Below are 20,258 nucleotides of genomic sequence, written 5' to 3'. Positions count from 1 at the left end.
TTCACATGCTTTTTGTCCTTCCTTAGTTACCGCACCTGTAGTAAGTGGCTCGTTTGTTATTTAAGTACTCACCTGTGCTCTGAGATCCTGGGTCTTCAGGTTTTGTAAGTATTTTGTGCAGTTATTGCTTTCCCAGCCCCTCATCAGGTTTTTATCTCTGTTTCACCAAGTGCATTTTCTCCGTGCGTGTTGAATGCTCCCCCCCCCTCTGTGTGGATTTTTGACTTTTGGATTTTCACCTGTAAATAAAGCACTTTGGATTGGAAGTAATCCTTTGAGTTTTTGCTGCCTGCATTTTGGAGCTTGTTTTCTATTTACAGTCATAACAGGTTGCTGATGATGACCTGGGGGGGACTCTCTGGGACAGCCTGAAAATGTGGGGGAACCTAAACCAATTTCTGGACATCATAGCCAGCCTCCGCATGGATATGTTGCAGAGTGGGTGGCAGAAATACTGACTTATTCCAGTGAATCTTGGTGTTCATCAAGGATGTGTACTGGATCCTAGAGTGTTTTATGCTTGATTGGACTGGGAATTAGGTCAGGATGTGGAAATCACAGGTTTACTGAACTTGGCTTTGTGAATGACACTGTGATCTTTATGTAATAAATGAATCCCCCTGACTGCAGGACGAGAGAAGCAGAGTAAGTAATTGGAGTTTCTGGGTTTGCTACTATGCTGGATCAAGACTAGGATCCAGGCTTTCATAAGATTTTGAAGTGTCTCTGTATGCAGTAAAAGTATAGAACTTCAGACACATTCAGTGATCTCAGCCATGACGTTTGTCTCTGGGTCCTCAAGCGTTTAGATGAAGAGACACCCGTGAGAAGCTTATGAAGTCATAAGGTCACTTGACAGGGGTGTTTGACAATGTTTATCTTTGCAGAAAAAATGATGGTTGGTGTCCTGGTGCTTCCTGTCTTACTGTGTGGTTGTCAGACTTGGACGCTAACCAGTGGCCTATGTCAATGACTAGATGTACCTGATACCAGATTTCACTGGAAGATCCTTGCTTACTGCTGGGGACATATCAGCTGCAACACGTTGGCCATCTGACCAGGGTCTAGCTCACAGGTACCTGAGTGTTGAGGACCCCGGCAGCTGGAGAAGGCAAAGGTTGCTTTTTAGCTGGCTGCAGTATATCCAGGAGGAGCTGATCAGCCGACCGAAGGTGGCGAGCAGGGGCGTAACAATGAAGCAGCTCAGAGAGGTAGGGCGGGGCAAGGCCATTTAAAGATTTAAAAATAAAAAATCTTAAAATGAATGAGTGGAGGGAGGCCAGGACAGGTGTAATGTGCTCCCTCTTACGTGCACCAGTTAGCAGAAGGGCAGCAGCATTCTGAACTAGCTGGAGACGTGCAAGGGAGGACTGGCTAATTCCATAATAAAGTGCATTACAGTAATCCAGCCGGGAGGTAATAAAAGCATGGATTGCTGTTTCAAAGTGCTGCTGTGCAAGAAAAGGCTTAACCTTAGCAAGCTGCCTTAAGTGAAAGAAACTCAATCTGACTACTGCACTGATTTGGTGGTCCAGTTTAAAATCCTTGTCCATCTTAAAACCCAAGTTTGTGACGGTAGATTTCAAAAAGGCTGACAAAGGCCCCAGATCAACAAGTGAGGAAGAACAGGAGCTGCTAGGGCCAAAAACAATCACCTCCGTTTTCTTTTCATTAAAATTAAGAAAAATCAATGCCATCCAGGCTTTAACATCCTCAAGGCAGGACAAAAGGGGCTGAAGAGAAGAGGCATCATTTTTCTTTAGGGGGACATATAGCTGGCTGTCATCAGCATAGCAGTGGAAGCTGATGCCATGCTTTCTGAGAATGGACCCCAGGGGAAGCAAATACAGGGAGAAGAGTAGGGGTCCAAGAATTGAACCCTGTGGGACCCCATATAAAAGTGAAGCAGAAGAGGACTCACAAACCCCGAGGCCAACACACAGTCCTACCAGTTAAGTAGGACCTGAACCAGTCCAGGACACTACCACCGATGCCCACAAGCTGCTGCAAACGATTTATCAGTATGTTGTGGTCAATTGTATCAAAAGCAGCAGTCAGGTCAAGCAGGACAAGAATGACATGGTTGCCGCTATCATTTGCCATTAAAAACCTTTAAAAGGGCAGTTTCTGTGCTATGCAACATTTTAAAACCAGACTGAAAAACCTCTGAAATGTTATGTTCATTAAGGTAAGTTAAAAGTTGTGCATAGGATCTTGGAGACAAATGGCAGCTTGGAGACAGGCCTAAAGTTTGATAGTTCAGTGTTGTCGAGGCCAGGCTTCTTCAGCAAAGGCTGAACGACTGCGTGTTTAAAACTAACAGGGACAACACCGGAGGATAGGCTGCTGTTTAAAATGTCAGAACAGACTGCCCTAAGGTAGGAAAAAGTTCTTTAAAAAAGCGGGGGGGGACCACATCACAAGGGGAACCCGATGGTTTCAAATGAGCCACCACATCCTCTAACTGTGACAGAGTCGCAGGTTCAAATCTGTTAAAAACCGCAGGGCAGGGAGCAGAGACAGAGGGGTCAAAGGTGGGTGGAGAAATGAGAGCTCTTGCAGAAGCAACCTTGTCAATAAAAAAATGAAGAAAGCTGTTACATAAGTCAGTGGATGTTTCCAGACAAACAGGCTGTGGTACATTCAGGACAGAGTCAATTGTTCTGAACAATACACGGGGATTCTTGTAATTTTCCGTTACAATGTGTGACAAATACTCTCTTTTGGACTGTTTGACAGTGCTTTGATAGTGGCCCCAACGGTTCTTTAAAATTAGAAATGAAACCTGCAGCTTGTCCTTCTTCCACCTGCGTTCAGCTCTGCGACATTCCCGTCTGGCAGCACGGGTTCTCTCATTAAGCCAGGGTTCAGATCTAGACTTAGACCTGACCTGCTTCCTGTTAATTCTAGAATAGAATTTAAAATTCTTCTTCTTACTTATAAGGTTTTGAATAATCAGGTCCCATCTTATCTTAGGGACCTCATAGTACCATATCACCCCAATAGAGCGCTTCGCTCTCAGACTGCAGGCTTACTTGTAGTTCCTAGGGTTTGTAAGAGTAGAATGGGAGGCAGAGCCTTCAGCTTTCAGGCTCCTCTCCTGTGGAACCAGCTCCCAATTCGGATCAGGGAGACAGACACCCTCTCTACTTTTAAGATTAGGCTTAAAACTTTCCTTTTTGCTAAAGCTTATAGTTAGGGCTGGATCAGGTGACCCTGAACCATCCCTTAGTTATGCTGCTATAGACTTAGACTGCTGGGGAGTTCCCATGATGCACTGAGTGTTTCTTTCTCTTTTTGCTCTGTATGCACCACTCTGCATTTAATCATTAGTGATTGATCTCTGCTCCCCTCCACAGCATGTCTTTTTCCTGGTTCTCTCCCTCAGCCCCAACCAGTCCCAGCAGAAGACTGCCCCTCCCTGAGCCTGGTTCTGCTGGAGGTTTCTTCCTGTTAAAAGGGAGTTTTTCCTTCCCACTGTCGCCAAGTGCTTGCTCACAGGGGCTCGTTTTGACCGTTGGGGTTTTTACGTAATTATTGTATGGCCTTGCCTTACAATATAAAGCGCCTTGGGGCAACTGTTTGTTGTGATTTGGCGCTATATAAATAAAATTGATTGATTGATTGAAATTGATTTAATTGAGACCGCCTGGATTTTAGAGGAGCCACAGAGTCCATTATAGAAAGGCAGGAGGAGTTAAACCGACAACACAGAACCTCCGTGTCAGCCACAGGTGAAACGGGGAGCACACAGGCAGCAGAGAAGGCAGCAGAAAAACGTTCGGCAGTGAGGGGGTTAAAAGCCCGACGGAGTCTGACAGATGCACAGCACTTCTCAGGTACACAAGAGAGTTCAACACTAAAAAAGACTGGTGCATGATCAGAAAAAACAAAGTCACCGATTTCTACGTTTGACACAAGCAGACCATGGGAAAAAACCAAGTCTGATGTATGTCCATGTTGGTGTGTGGAGCCAGACACCCACTGCTTCAAATTAAAAGAGTCCACTAAGTTTAAAAAAATCCTCCACCATGGGCTTGTCAGTGCAGCAGACATGGATATTAAAATCACCAACAAGAAGAAGACGATCATAGTTGGGCAACAGTTCTGCAAGGAAGTTTGAAAACTCATTTATAAACTCCTTGTTGTATTTTGGAGGCCGGTTGATGACGGCGCAGAGCACCTGGTCTTTGCGACCAACCTCAAAAACAGTCAGTTCAAAACTGGAGAAGGAAGCAGGATACTGTTTGCAGGTAAAAGAACTATTAAAAACAGTCAAAGTTCCTCCACCCCGGCCCAGTGTCCGTGGAGAGTTAAAAAAGGAGCAATCGGCCGGTAAAAGTTCCACGACAGGGCTGTACTCACCGGCTTTCATCCACGTCTCCGCAACGCAAAGGAAATCCAGATCACGGGTATCGAATAAGTCCCTGAGAATAAAACTTTTGTTTGCCAGCGATCTGGCATTCACAAGGCAAATTCTGGTAGGAACTGGAGCTTGTAGCCCAGTGGATCGCTGAACACAGAGCGGCATCCTCAGGTTATGGAGATTTCTCCTACGCCGGCGGAGCTGCAGGGACACCAAATTGCGTAACATGAAATTGACGTCATCCACGCCGACAACAGCTACCAGACAGCTATCAATAGGGTCGAAGAGACGCCAGGGCACCGTAAAGGAGCGCGACGAACCCTGCACAGGATGTAATCCACAAAATGAGTGTGCCAGAAGAATCCTTAACTTAACCATCTGGCCACTGCGTTTGCCATGGTGCCGATGACGCCTCCGCCGGGAAGACAGAGCTGGGGCCCGGAGCAGGTGAGATGGTATTTCCGATAGGAGCGGGGGTAGAGGTTTCGATCCATAACGGTTAAAAACACTTAAAACTCCAACATTTTGTTGTAGATCCAAGAGGGACTGGCGATCATATACCAGCAGAGACTCGATTTGTGAAGTGTTAAACCTGAGAAACACCAAAAACACACAAAAAAAACGAGAGAAACAGACAGAAACAGATCTTCCAAGACCTCCTCAGGTACATCAGGTAAATCAGGTACATCGGGTACATCGGGTTGCTCAATTTCCTCACGAGTTACCACAGAGCTGCCAACCATCCTTCATTTGGCATGATTTACCGCCATGTCTGTATGAATGTGTGTGGGATGCCCATTAGTTCCACAGTTGTGTGGGTCCGGGCACACCCCAGACCCCCTAGTTACGCTTTACGCCGTTGGTGCTCGCGACTATGCATGGGTGTCCCATATTGCGACACCAGCAGTGCATGCTCCCAGACCTGACCTCACCAATATTAAGCTAATTCCCTTGTTTTCCATTTGAAAACCATCCAAACAGTGTCTGTGGTTAATTACACTTAAAAATGCAAACATCTATTTTTTCCATTACTTACCCTGGGAAGCAATGAGCTGCAGAGGCGATCCAGCGGCTGGAGATGATGGATCCTCCACAGCGATGAACTCCATCATACTGCAGACTGACCTGCCAGGGCCAGTTGCCATGCCTGGCATCCACACCACCGACTATACGGTCTGCTGCAAAAATACGCCTGCCGCAGTCTGCCACATGAAAGAAAAATGCCTTTACTCCCTCAATAAACAAGGAGAAGACAAGGAAATGGCGGGTGAATGCTGGACTACAGGAGGTGGAGAAGAGGAAACTTTAGACAGAGAGGAGAAAGAGCACAAGGGTGGATAACAGCACACCCACCAAGTGGAAAAAGATCAGAGGTGTGAGAAAGTGTGCCAGAAAGGATAGGGATGTGGCTGCAGGTCTTACCTTGGCACAACAATGTGAGAACCTCCCTGCTGTCACAGTCACTGAAACAAAGACAGGCAAAGTCAAGCAGATTAACGGAGCAGAAGGGTTTAGATGACTGCAGGACACCTTCGTTACCATGGGAACAACGAATCTTGTATTTTCTTGCCAAAGCTGAGCTCATCTTCTCTGACACAGAAGTAGTCGCCACCATCACTGCTGCCCTCTTGGACTAACGTGACGGAGTAGTTCACCACACTGTAACACACAGTCATGTGAATGCATGAATTCACAATAACAGAGAGGCAGCACTCATGAAATCATACAAGTCTACTGAAGGACAAAAGTGTAGGGGTGGTGGCCAAGTGGATAATGCACTTGGTTTCAGTGTGGAAGGTTCCCGGTTCGAATCCCACCCCTACCATATTTTTCCATGTAAGGTGGAGTTGCGTCAGGAAGGGCATCCGGCGTAAAACTTCAATTCAACATGCAGATCCACCTTGGATTTGCTGTGGCAACCCCGAGTACAAAAACGAGGGAGCAGCCGAAGGGACTTACTACTGAAGGACAAAAGTCTACCAACTAAAGAAAAACAGGCAAAGACGCCCTCCATCTCATTTTCGCTATTGGCATACACACTGACACCCATGCCAACCTTCTACGGTATTGCATCGCTTGCGGTCAGTTTCATCACCCTTCAAAGAACTACAATACCTGTTGTTACGTTCCTCCCTGTAAGTGATGCAGGTAAACAAGAAGAGAATTGTCAGAATAAACAACAGCCAGTGGTTTTACCTTACATGAGTCTCATAAGGATAACTAGTAAGGTTAGCCTAACGTGCATGACCTGACTCCAGGATAACAACTCTACTGTCCAAACACATGACCTCCACTAATCTTTACCTTAATTTTATACCACACTCAGTTACCTTGGAAGTTGCAAATTGCGACTAGGAATGATGACACACCGAAGGTAAAGGTGTTTCAGTTTTTGTACAATACTGCAAGTTGGAAAATAACTACAGAGTGCGACAAAAATATGCAGAGACCTCATGGCAGAGAACTGATGGTGCACAAGTTACTTTAGTGTTTGACAAACATATTACATGGAATTTTCACAGCAAAAAAATACATAAATAAAACAACTCCATAGCAACATGTCCACAGTCAGCAGGAGGACAGTGCACGACTTATTAAATTTGACTAAAGTTCTTAAAAAAGGTAATATAAAAAAAACAATAGCTTTCACTACTGTTGATACTCTAATCAACCAGGTCCACCAAGGTGCCCTGTGGGTAGTGTTGCAGGAGTATGGGGTACTGGAACTAGTACCGGAACTGCTACAATGTGCAATCTGGTCTCTATTCGACCAAAGTAGGAGTGTGTTTGCATTCTCAGGATGGCATCAGACCTGTTCCTGGTGGGTGTTGCCCCTTGTCCATAATACTTCTTGATTTTAAATGGACGGGATTTCAAGGTGCAGTCATGGATTGAAGAGTGTCCAGTTTGGTGACCTCAGAATTACGTGTCTGCTTTTTGCAGATGATGTGGTTTTGTTGGCTTCATCAGACAGTGACCTCCGATGTGCACTGGGCAGGTTTGAGACCAAGTGTGAAGTGACTGGGATGAGGATCAGCACCTCCAAATCTGAGACAATGGTCCTCTATCAGACAAGAGTGGCTTGTCTCCTCTGGATCAGTGGAGAGGCACTGCCTCAGTGGAGGAGTTCAGTTATCTCAGGCTCTTGTACACTAGTGGGGATAAGATCGATATGACATCGATAGACAGACTACAGTTATCTGAGGTCTTGAAGATGCTGCAGTGGACCATCGTGGTGAAGACAGAGCTGAGCCAAAAGATGAGACTCTTGATTTACCAGTCGATTTAAGCTGCTATTCTTATCTATGGTCATGAACTTTGGGCAGTGGCCAAAAGAACAAGGTCATGAATACAAGGAGCAGAAATTAGATTCCTCTATTGGGTATCTGGGCTTATACTCTGTGACAGAGTGAAAAGCTTGACTATCCAGGAGGGACTCGGACATGAGCCACTGCTTCTTCATATGTAAAGCAGCCAGCTGGTTCAGACATGTGATGAGGATGCCCTCTGGTGGTCCCTCCAGGTCTTCCAGGCACGTGCAACTGGGAGGAGGCCCTGGTGAAGACCCAGGACACACTGGAGATTATTTCCAAGAGGGCTTGGGAACTCCTTCAGAATCCTCCAGGGACAGTAAGTGGACTTAGTTGAAGATATGCAAGTGTGGGCCTGAACCCTGCTAAGTGGCAGAAAATGAATGAATGAACAAACAACACTAATTACTGTCAATATTAACAGGTATTTTTAAGTTCAGCGTACATGATGGCCAGCACTAACAGGTGAGTAGCCTCGGGGTAACATGGTTCATGGCAATGTTTGCCAACATAATCAGCAACTTCATTGTGGTATTTTGTCAAGATGGTCAAGATGGCGCCATTGTATGTGGCCTGCCGTCGGCACTCGCTTCTTTTAGTGTCGTTTTTATTGTTTTTGCACTTTGTTGCATGGAATGTGTCACCGCTCCTGGTGTATGATCGCCAGACTCTTATCAGCATTCGGGCTTCGCTGGAGAATTTTGCTGTTCCTGGCTCGGGCGGACAGCCAGGGACGCAGCTGCCCCGCCGCCTGTCTTAGCGTCCGTACCAGACTTTCTACGCCGGCCGCTTGGCGTGTTGCCTCAGCGTCTGCGTCGCAGAGGACACGGGAAGAGAGGAAGAGTCCGTGTTCGGCTCAGAGTGTGCCTGGCTGTTTCCTGCAAACATGCTCCACGACAATTCATAGCCAGATTCTTCACACCATATGACGGCTACGACGTGCAGCGTTCCCTGACTTTTCGCTATCGGTGGCTCCGGCCGGTTGTCCGGGGTGCCGGGTCTCCACTCCCGCGTCGCCGTCCTGTGAGGAGCTGCAGTCGTGGCTGCATGCAGCCGCTCAGTCGTGTCTCGCAGCAGACTAACGTGCGCTCAGTCCGTGTGGCGCTCGTCAACACAAGGTCACTCACAAGTAAGACTTTCATTTTGAATGACTTTTTCTCCAGTCATGATCTGGACTTTCTCCTGTTAACGGAGACCTGGTTGAAACCAGGTGAAAATAGCGCCTTTTCTGAGCTCCTCCCCCCCGGCTGCTCGTTTTTCAGCTCCCCGCGAGCATCAGGTCGAGGCGGTGGTGTGGCCACGGTTTTTAAAGACAGTTTTAAATGCCGATTTTTATCTTCTAATGTCTACTCCACTTTTGAACTTCAGTTGTTTGTGATGGAGTTCGACTGTCCTGTGCTCTGTGCTGTTGTTTATCGTCCACCAAAATTTAATAAGGATTTTATTCAGGAGTTTTCTGAGTTTCTGGCAGATTTTATCCCAAAATATGATAAATTTTTGGTCTGTGGTGATTTTAATATTCATATCTGTTGTCCTTCTAATCAGCTGGCTGATGATTTTAAAAGCCTCCTGAACTCTTTTGGTCTAACACAAGTTGTGGATGGACCAACACATAATCTTGGACACACGTTGGACCTGGTTATTTCTTTTGGGCTCTCAGTTTCACTTAAGGACATATCAGACATTGCTATTTCAGATCACTTTCCTGTTATTTTTGAATTTACTGCTCCTCCATTTGCTAGTAAGCCACTTGTTCCTGTCTCTCGCCACCATTTGGTCACCTCCTCGACAGCGGGGGACTTTGCTGCTGCCTTCATGGACTCTCAGTTTTATGCCATGAATGGACTGGTTTCTCCATTACTCCCAGATAACATCCTCTCTTCTTTCCACTCTACATGCACAGTAATTTTGGACTCTGTTGCACCGATGCGCTGCAAATCCAGGAAATCAAAATCCGACCCCTGGTTAAATGCCACAACCCGTGCCCTCAGACAACGCTGCAGACGGGCGGAGAGAAAATGGAAAAAGGACAAACTACAGGTGTCTCTGGGTTTTCTGAGGGACAGTCTGACTGACTATCAGAAGGCTGTGAAGGAGGCAAAAGCACAATATCTGTCTCATATTATTTCGAGCAGTTGTCATCGTCCCAGAGTGTTATTTCAGACTATAAACTCAGTTGTAAATCCACACACCTCTGTTTTGTTGGACGCTACAACCACAACCTGTGAGGAGTTTCTTCAGTTTTTTATTGATAAGGTTTCATCAGTCAGACAGAACGCTGATCAGAGCTGTAATGTTGAGTTGTCTGCTCCTCGTGCACATTCTGCTGTGCTCGAACAGTTTGAGCCCATTTCTTTTGCATCTCTCGCTGGTGTTGTAAAACACTTATAAAATCTACAAGTTGTCCTTTTGATGTTGTTCCAGCTAAGGTGCTGAAGGAGGTTTTTAATACTGTTGGGGAGGGTCTCCTAACTTTTATCAATGCTTGTCTTAGATCAGGGTCTGTTCCAGCTGCTTTTAAACATGCTGTGGTTCGACCTCTTCTTAAAAAACCTCACCTGGACTCATCAGTTTTATCCTATTTTAGACCTGTCTCTCATCTGCCATTTCTATCTAAGGTTTTAGAAAAGGTTGTCTTTTTACAGTTACAATCATTTTTAGAAGACAATCTCATCCTTGAAAAATTCCAGTTTGGGTTTAGATCGCAACATAGCACTGAGTCAGCACTTTTAAAAGTTCATAATGATATTACTCTGTCGGTGGATGCAGGGAATCCTGCTGTGCTGGTTCTGTTGGACCTCACAGCAGCCTTTGATACTGTGGATCACACAGTACTTGTTTCCCGGTTGGAACATTTTATTGGCATTCATGGTCCTGCACTTAAGTGGTTTAGATCATATTTGGCTGAAAGGAGCTTTTCTGTCATGATTGGGGACCTTTCCTCATCAACTGCTCCTCTGTGCTGTGGAGTGCTGCAGGGATCTGTCCTTGGGCCGATTCTATTTTCTTTGTACATTCTGCCATTGGGGTCAATTATAACCCAGCACAACCTGTCCTTTCATTGTTATGCAGATGATCTGCAAATCTATCTGCCTGTGAGGACTAATGGGAGTGATGCTTTGTCATCATTATTTAATTGTATTTGTGATGTAAAGCAGTGGCTGTCCCAAAACTTCCTTTACCTGAATGATGGTAAAACTGAGATCATGGTGTTTGAGCGCTCTGGCATACCAAATGTGGTAACACCAAATTTTGGTGCTTTGGCTAACTATGTAAAACCAGCTGTCAAGAATTTGGGAGTGATATTTGACAGCTGTTTGAGGTTCGATCAACAGATAAATTGTGTTGTCAAAGCTAGTTTTTTCCAACTTCGCCTTTTGGCTAAATAAAGCACTTTCTCAGTAGACGTGATCTTGAGACAGCCATTCATGCTTTCATCAGCTCCAGACTTGATTATTGTAATGCACTTTATTCTGGCATTAATCAGTCGTCTCTTGCACATCTCCAGTTGGTGCAGAATGCTGCTGTTCATCTTTTAACAAACACTTTTAGACGTGAGCATATTACGCCCGTCCTGTACTCACTCCACTGGCTTCCAGTTCGTTTTAGAATTGATTTTAAAATTTTAATGTTTGTTTTTAAAGCTATTTATGGCCTTGCACCTCCCTACTTGTCTGAAATTTTAACTTTGCACACCTACAGTAGGACATTAAGGGCGTCTGGCCAGCTTTACTTAGATGTTCCAAGGTCAAGATATAAACGCTGGGGTGATCATGCTTTCGCGGTAGCTGGCCCGAGACTGTGGAATGAGCTACCTCTTGAGTTACGTACTACAACCCCTGGCAAAAATTATGGAATCACCGGCCTTGGAGGATGTTCATTCAGTTGTTTAATTTTGTAGAAAAAAAGCAGATCACAGACATGACACAAAACTAAAGTCATTTCAAATGGCAACTTTCTGGCTTTAAGAAACACTATAAGAAATCAAGAAAAAAAGATTGTGGCAGTCAGTAACGGTTACTTTTTTAGACCAAGCAGAGGAAAAAAATATGGAATCACTCAATTCTGAGGAAAAAATTATGGAATCACCCTGTAAATTTTCATCCCGAAAACTAACACCTGCATCATATCAGATCTGCTCGTTAGTCTGCATCTAAAAAGGAGTGAACACACCTTGGAGAGCTGTTGCACCAAGTGGACTGACATGAATCATGGCTCCAACACGAGAGATGTCAATTGAAACAAAGGAGAGGATTATCAAACTCTTAAAAGAGAGTAAATCATCACGCAATGTTGCAAAAGATGTTGGTTGTTCACAGTCAGCTGAGTCTAAACTCTGGACCAAATACAAACAACATGGGAAGGTTGTTAAAGGCAAACATACTGGTAGACCAAGGAAGACATCAAAGCGTCAAGACAGAAAACTTAAAGCAATATGTCTCAAAAATCGAAAAATGTACAACAAAACAAATGAGGAACGAATGGGAGGAAACTGGAGTCAACGTCTGTGACCGAACTGTAAGACCGCCTAAAGGAAATGGGATTTACATACAGAAAAGCTAAACGAAAGGCATCATTAACACCTAAACAGAAAAAAACAAGGTTACAATGGGCTAAGGAAAAGCAATTGTGGACTGTGGATGACTGGATGAAAGTCATATTCAGTGATGAATCTCGAATCTGCATTGGGCAAGGTGATGATACTGGAACTTTTGTTTGGTGCCTTTCCAATGAGATTTATAAAGATGACTGCCTGAAGAGAACATGTAAATTTCCACAGTCATTGATGATATGGGGCTGCATGTCAGGTAAAGGCACTGGGGAGATGGCTGTCATTACATCATCAATAAATGCACAAGTTTATGTTGATATTTTGGACAATTGAAAGGATGTTTGGGGATGATGAAATCATTTTTCAAGATGATAATGCATCTTGCCATAGAGCAAAAACTGCAAAAACATTCCTTGCAAAAAGACACATAGGGTCAATGTCAATGAGCAGATCTGATTTGATGCAGGTGTTAATTTGGGGGATGAAAATTTACAGGGTGATTCCATAATTTATTCCTCAGAATTGAGTGATTCCATATTTTTTTCCTCTGCTTGATCTAAAAAAGTAACCGTTACTGACTGCCACAATCTTTTTTTCCCTGATTTCTTATAGTGTTTCTTAAAGCCAGAAAGTTGCCATTTGAAATGACTTTAGTTTTGTGTCATGTTTGTGATCTGCTTTTTTTCTACAAAATTAAACAACTGAATGAACATCCTCTGAGGCCGGTGATTCCATAATTTTTGCCAGGGGTTGTATTCCTGACCTAGCACTTTTTAAATCCTAGTTAAAGACTTATTTATTTAAACTGGCTTTTAACACTTAGTGGGGAGGTGACATGTTCTGTTATTTTTATGTTCTTTTTTATGTGTTGTTTTAAAAATTTTATTTTATGTGTGTTTTATTTTTGTAAATTTGTGTTTTTAATGTTAAGCACTTTGGACACCAGTCGGTGCTGCAAAGCGCTTTATAAATAAATGTTGATTGATTGAAATGTTGATTTTGTGTGTGGTGTGCAACTGCCATTTTTAAAACAATATAAACATCACATGCCAGCAATTCCATTTGCAACACCTGCACGCTATATTGAAAAAGGTGGCAAAAAACTACATTTGTCATATTAGCACTTTGCGGGGATTTTCAAACTTCATATTAAAAATTCAAGGACTGCTCTTGCAGTGCCGAGGAGGCGAGTGTTGGCTCTGTAACATCATCACTGGAATACTGTCATGGACATAGTAATGCTACAACTTGAATGTTTGTAGTCTGGTGTCTGTTTTGAGTTTGTTTGCTAGGGTAAGAGCGACCTACGTACTTACTGCTGAGAACGTCTTTACTGGAATGTGGACTTGTGTCTCGATATTAGTGGTTGTCCGTTTGTGTAGTGCAATTAGAAACTCTCTAGTGATAAGTTAGTTGTCCATCAAAACAAATGCTAAATCGTAGTTGCAGTGGTTGAACATTATGTTTATATCTAAGGATGCCCAAATGGAAACAGCCTGATAAATTAGCGTTACTGCGGATTTTAACAAAGAGCTGCAATGCAAGTTTTAAAAGTACATTAACTCACTGATGTAAGTTTATTTTATTCACACAGATCAACAGTGCACCTCAGTCTTGGTCTCTTTCATAGCACAGTATATCGTTGTAGGAAAACCGGACAGCAAACCCACGGTGCAAGTTGTAAACGATTCCTGGTCTTTAAATGCACTATGCCTATTTTATTCAGAAAGCTCATTAACAATGTGCATCATGAACGTACATCCTGCAGACTAACAATAGTGGACGATGTATTCAATGCCCACCCGATGTGATTTTGCACCCAACACAAAAATGATGATGTGTCACCAGCAAGTAAGTAATGTTTATTTATATACCACCTTTCACAGACAAAGAAAGTCACAAAGTCCTTTACAAAAGGCACACACAGATAAAAATTCAATTAACATCACAATAAAACATTAAGACACACACAGTGGTCATAAAATAGTTATCTCATGACTATGAGCAAGTAGCCTGGATGTTCTTGCAGCCTGATACACTGTAAATGTGGTATGACAGGAGTGGAGATATGTGCACACGTACTACAAGGATGCAACACTGTGTTAAAAATCATCTCACCTGACAAAGCCGACTTCTTCACAGCTGATGCTCGCCAGCAGCTCATTGGCTGAAGAGGAACACACCTGACGCCACCTTCTCTGGGCAGTGTCAAAGACTCTGAGACGCTGGTCAGCAGAATTCACCTGGACTGGAGTGGAGGAAGCTGGGTTTGAAACTAGTACGGCGCAATAATGCCTAATCCATAATGATAATAATTTACACTCAGGTAGTTTTGTCCTCTCACTCACCATCATACAGCCCCATGTCTTCCTCCATTGTGCAATATGTGACTACAAAGAAAAGCAGTCAACCGTGAAGATTGTAAAGCATCAAATCATAGCTACGTCTAAGAGATTTCTGATCAAATTTTTTTTTTATGTATTTAGTTATTTATTTATTTATAGTGTTGCCAAACAAATCTCACAAGAAGTTGCTGTTGGCTCTCAGAAATGATACTAAAAGTTGCTACATTATGTGATGATGTAATCACATCTAATTTGCATATGGCAGAAAGATGAACAGAGTATGTAGCAGTTTTTTTTTTTTTTTTACTGAATTTTGTTTTATAATTAGTCGCTTTAGCTAGTAGCTATATTTTCAAGTTTTATTGTTGGATTTCTGATGCACTGGATGGTGCAGTAAAGGTCCTTTGGGCAGAAATCTCTTTTTGTATTTGTCGCCTTGTCATTGTGGTTATCTGCAGCACATCTTTTAGTTAGTGTGTGTGTGTGTGTGTGTGTGTGTGTGTGTGTGTGTGTGTGTGTGTGTGTGTGTGTGTGTGTGTGTGTGTGTGTGTGTGTGTGTGTGTGTGTGTGTGTGTGTGTGTGTGTGTGTTTGCAGCAGACATGATTACATTTTTACAAGTGCTGTAGGTTATATTTGCTTTTGTTCTCTGTGTTTGCACTCAATTTTCTCAATTTACAAGACATTTTTTAATGCAGCTACCTGCTGTAGAATTGATGCATCTGGGTGGGTGTCTTTTTTTTTGTATTTGTGTTTTCTACACAGGTCTTGGGGCTATTTCACAAAGCGCTGTTTCTTCCTGTTTCATCCCAAATAGCAAATCGGGGCACGTTTTGAAGCTTCACAGTAACTTCTTGATCCATCTAGATCAAATTTGGTATATGCAGCAGTTACGGCCATCATCAGCTCCAAATATGTACATTTGAACCCGTTGAAATCAGTCCCCCCCAATGACGCGGTTCACAGATTAACACCTCATTTCTGCTTCAAACTGCACACCAGTCATCTATCTCAGCGACATATCTGAAGCTTTTGTACAACAATCATTTCCACATAAATTCAGCATTATTTCTTAATAAAAGGTGGCAGAAGGGATCAGAGTGCCGCGGCTAAATGAGCCGCTAGCTGATGCGTTTACTGCGTGTTGGACATTTCAAAGCTTCACGAAATTTCGCCTCGTTTCTGCTTAAAACGGCCTTGTTTCTGCTTCAAACTGACTTTAGAATGATTTAAGAGGTTTTACCTTTATCATGTGATGGTTAATAATCCCATTAATCCATCTGATTGCTTTGGGTGAAGAGACTCCGTCTCAGATGTGCTGCTGTGGTCCGAAATGATGCATGCGCAGATGCAAAAGGTGGACTGATTTTTAGGGGTGGACCGTTCGGTCTGCGACACCGATTCATCCTGTTTTCACACTTTTTTGGATCGTGAGCGAGTGTAGCAGAACAGCGCCTTGTAGAATAGCCCTGTTAGTGTTGCCTTTAACGGCAAGTGTTGTGGTCCCTACCAGCCACCATAGCTTACATATTTGTGGTACTATTGAGTGCTATTGCAAATTTCTGTCTGCAGAGGAAACTCGCAGCAACACTTGGGTTGTAATCGTGTGGCCCTTTGTGCTGGGTGGACATAGTGGTCTCAGACTGTCAGACTGTAAATGTCCTAATAAAAAAAAAAAAAAAAAAAATCCCTTGAAAAGTCAACAGCAGTCGTGTTTTTTTTAGAGATAAAATGATCTGACCTACGGCCCACACAGCAGCTCCGATGGCTCCCAAAGTCATCAGTATCACGCACACGCCGACCACGCGGCAAGGTGTCAGCACACAGGTCAGAGAGATGGCCTTTCCACCTGTGGACACAAATACATACATTCGCATCATGTCTCATGTAAAAGACCAGCCAACAGAAAGATTCTTGTCATTGAGAACTTCAAAGTGATGAAGTTAGAACAATGACTTTGGTTACTTGTGTTGTTGCCGATGTTTTTGCTATAAACACAAACGTTTAGCATAATGACACAGGAAGAAGGAAGCGGTAGCATTTAATGTGAGGTCTTCCGGGTTCTTCAACCACGTTACAAGCAGCTTCTGCAAAGTCTCATTCAACCCTGCAGCACATTTAGTGTCACAACCTGAAAAGTACAAATGACACTGATTAAATCAATAGTCTAAAGTCGAGCTTTTCTGCACAAAGCAGCAGGAGGCTGTGCCAGCCGCGCGCTTACGCCGTGCACACAAGAGAACAGGGGAGCTAATGCGCTGCTGTAGGGGCACTCGCACATGTGCAGGCGTGAGCAGAATAATGTTACAGTACAACACTCAGAGTGACTTTGAAGCGCGCCACTCAGACACAGTCACTGACGCAATTCGACAAACCGGCTGACTCTGTGTTCAGACCCCATGTTTTACAATTCCTGATATGTTCCTGAAACAAGCACAAGGCACTTTTTCCTCACTGAGGTCGAGCAAACTGGCAGAATCAATCCCAGTCCCTGGATTTATTTGGAAGCATTTCACAGGTGTCAGTCATCAAATTATTGTGTCATTTCAAAGCAGAGAACTGATAAGGAGGTGAAGGTCTAATATATCTTATTATATATATATATTGTTCCTGTTGGATCTCTGTAGAACACTGACATTCGTGCTCTTCTCCAAACCTGAAATAAACATTTCCTTGATTAATAATTTATGAAAAATAAAGCAATCATTGTGATTCAGTTCAACTTATTAATACAGCACGAGTGACCCTTAACTGGAGTAAGCGGGTGTTGAAAATGGAGGGCTGGATTTTTATTAGCATTATTATTGCAGGAAGAAACCTCAAGAAGACCAGACTCAGTGGGGTGACCATCTGCTTCATTCACACGAATGAAAATAAAACAAGAAATTGTCAGAACATATAGTGACAGAGATGTTGCAGCTGAGACACACGCTGTGTCCCAATACAAAGGCCACACCCTTGTAAGACTGTTCCACAAAGTTATGGCCTTCCGAGATCACAGAGGCTGAACCAACCGATCCCAAATGAGACTGTCTAGCCCACAGAGAATTTTGTGAATCGTTAGCTTTTTCCCACCCTACCCCTTATGACCTGACAGACTTTGACAGCTTCACACAACTTGTTTTCTTTTATTTGGTTTTGTTTTTGAATTTACCAACAGTCTTGAAAGAAAAAAAAGTGCAATGACTCATGGGATTGTTTGAGCTGTGAAGGATACACCTGTTCTATTTTCAGGAGAAAGAACGGTACACTGGTCGGTCGCATTCCAAGAAGCTTTCAAAAGGGGACGGCCTAATTGCAAGACCTATGATGTATGTGGCCAACAAATGCAGCCTTCGTAGGGTGTAGCCCTTGAATTGGGACATGGCCACAGAGTCCAGCGTTCACAATGAACAATGGTTGAAAAGGAAACCAGGAAGTGAGGAGCACAGTTCCAGGAAAACTGGTGACAACTGGCGAGTCTGTGATTGTACTGATAGCAGATCTGCATTGATATAGGATCCAACCCTGGCTATAACCCCCCCCAAGCCAACACACACATACGGGATGTCCCCATATCCTGCAAGGACGTTCTCAACTACAAAAACGTCTTATATAGACTGCACACATCTCAGCGAAGAAGCACCGTATTCACCGGTAGATAATCTCACCTGTCCTCTTTGGCAGTTGCCAGATGACATGCAACTCTTGAGTGACTATAATCTGGGTGTGCATAGAATTAATGGAATCCACACATAAATTCCATAAGTAATTCCATCAAACTGTCTACATATCCAGCTCTGAATTTTGGAGTTTTGACAGATACAGGGGTGTACCACTGAATCTTGGACTTTTGCCCATGTTGCCAACTTTTAACATGCAAACTGACTTTAACACTAGTGTTTTCCAGAACCAATAAACGTGTTCTGATATTCTCCCACCGTTGTTGAACTCTGAGTCTATTTCAAATGTTGGGGCAGTATGTCTCATGGCCAATTTGCTACTTTGCTAACTTCATATTTCCTTATACAATTAATAATAATAATAACTTCCTAGGGCAGCACGGTGGATTAGTAGTTAGCACTGTTGCCTCACAGCGAGAAGGTCATGGGTTCAATTCCCGTGGCCTTTCTGTGTGGAGTTTGCATGTTCTCCCCGTGTTTGCATGGGTTTCCTCCGGGTGCTCCGGTTTCTTCCCACATCCAAAGACATGCGAGTTAGGTGGATTGGAATCTTTAAATTGTCCGTAGGTGTGTGTGTGGGTGTGTCTGTGTTTGTTTGTCTGTTTGTGGCCCTGCGACAGACTGGCGTCCTGTCCTGGGTGTACCCTGCCTCGCTCTCTGTGGCTGCTGGGATAGGCTCCAGCCCCCTGTGACCCTAAGTCTAAGTGGTAGAAGATGAATGAATGAATAACTTCCTATCTCCTGTGGAGCTCTATGATGCATCCTGTTCTTTTGCTTACCACGATACACAGACAAAACACAGTTTTCTTTTATACATACTGTTTTAAATAATACAACGCAAGCAGTCACCGCATATAAATGTCAAATGCAACATCTTTCAACCAATCACATAACTTTACTGATCCACGCTGAGGGGAACGGCCCACCCATCTGGGTGCGGCGCTGGCGAGCAGGCAGAAGAGGAGCAGAGCGCTGTGTGGTCAGCTGAAGTAGCAATTATCTGTTTAGTGAAACAGTTTCCTATAAATTTTTTAAAAATCGGGAAAAACCACCCCAACACAAAGAAACCTGATAGCTGCAGAGACCTGCTAATCCAGTCACCTAAACCATCTTCTCTATCTCTTCACACCCACCTCCTCCATCTGCACCACACTCTGCATTTTGCTCATCTGTTGTTAAAAACGTCTCCTCAACCAGACCCAACACGACGCACCTTGTACCCCTCTCCTGTGTCAGCCTCCTCATCTGTGTCACTTGACTCCCTCATCCCACAAAACTCACAATAAGCTTCAGAATGATGGACAATTGTTGACGTTTGCTGAACTGGATAAGCATTCCCACTGTTTCCTGTCCTACACTGAGCACTGTATTCCAACTTTCCATCTATAAAATTCAATGATCCGGTGAGAAAGCAGTGACATGTCTGGTTAAAGTGGAGCCTATCCCAGTGCTCACTGGATTAGTGGCAGGGTGCACCCTGGACAGGCAGCCCGTCTATGACAGGGTCCTCCTACAGCTGTCCATCTATTATCGGTCCACCCGTCCTCAGCGGTAGTGATATAGGGGGGGCATTACTTTCAGTCCAGTGCGTCTGTTTATGTGTGACAAAATTCCTTGAAGTATGTTATCTGAGTTGGATTTGATTTGATCATTTATTTAGTCCCCATGGGGGCAATTCAGGTGCAGTCAGCAGTAAAAATTACATTACATTCATAAAACCACATCATACAAATTCATAAAAAACATAAAAACATAAAAAACATAAAAACACAGCAGAATAAATATATAAAACAAGAGCCCAGAAAATAAGGTGCGAGTCAGTATAGACTTAAGTGCAACAGTGAGTCCTTAGGTGTTATTTAGGAGAGCAATGGCTGTGGGAATAAAATAGTTTTTTAGTCTGTTGGTTCTGCATCTGGGCATAGCCAGGCATCTGCCCGAGGGCAGAAACTTAAATTGTGGGTGCAGAGGGTGTGCAGAATAGGCCATAATTTTCCTGGCTTTTGACATAACCCTTGTTTTAA

At 43.6% G+C, this 20,258-nt stretch overlaps 1 protein-coding gene across 1 annotated transcript in view; it reads right to left on the bottom strand.

Moving 5' to 3' along the window:
• The window catches only part of hpn (hepsin), a 49,241-nt gene that overhangs the window by 17,441 nt on the left and 11,542 nt on the right, over positions 1–20,258 (bottom strand). The window contains exons 2-7 of the mRNA XM_034175314.1: positions 16,314–16,421; positions 14,578–14,619; positions 14,348–14,477; positions 5,906–6,025; positions 5,789–5,829; positions 5,403–5,568 (exon numbers count right to left, since the gene is read on the bottom strand). Coding sequence (XP_034031205.1) covers positions 5,403–5,568; positions 5,789–5,829; positions 5,906–6,025; positions 14,348–14,477; positions 14,578–14,619; positions 16,314–16,421 — 607 coding nt within the window. The remainder of the gene's footprint in view (positions 1–5,402; positions 5,569–5,788; positions 5,830–5,905; positions 6,026–14,347; positions 14,478–14,577; positions 14,620–16,313; positions 16,422–20,258) is intronic.

This window comes from Thalassophryne amazonica, chromosome 7, assembly GCF_902500255.1.
Source record: "Thalassophryne amazonica chromosome 7, fThaAma1.1, whole genome shotgun sequence".
Taxonomy (NCBI): Eukaryota; Metazoa; Chordata; class Actinopteri; order Batrachoidiformes; family Batrachoididae; genus Thalassophryne; species Thalassophryne amazonica.
Note: the sequence above shows the minus strand (reverse complement) of the source record. Positions and strands in the feature narration are given on the sequence as shown.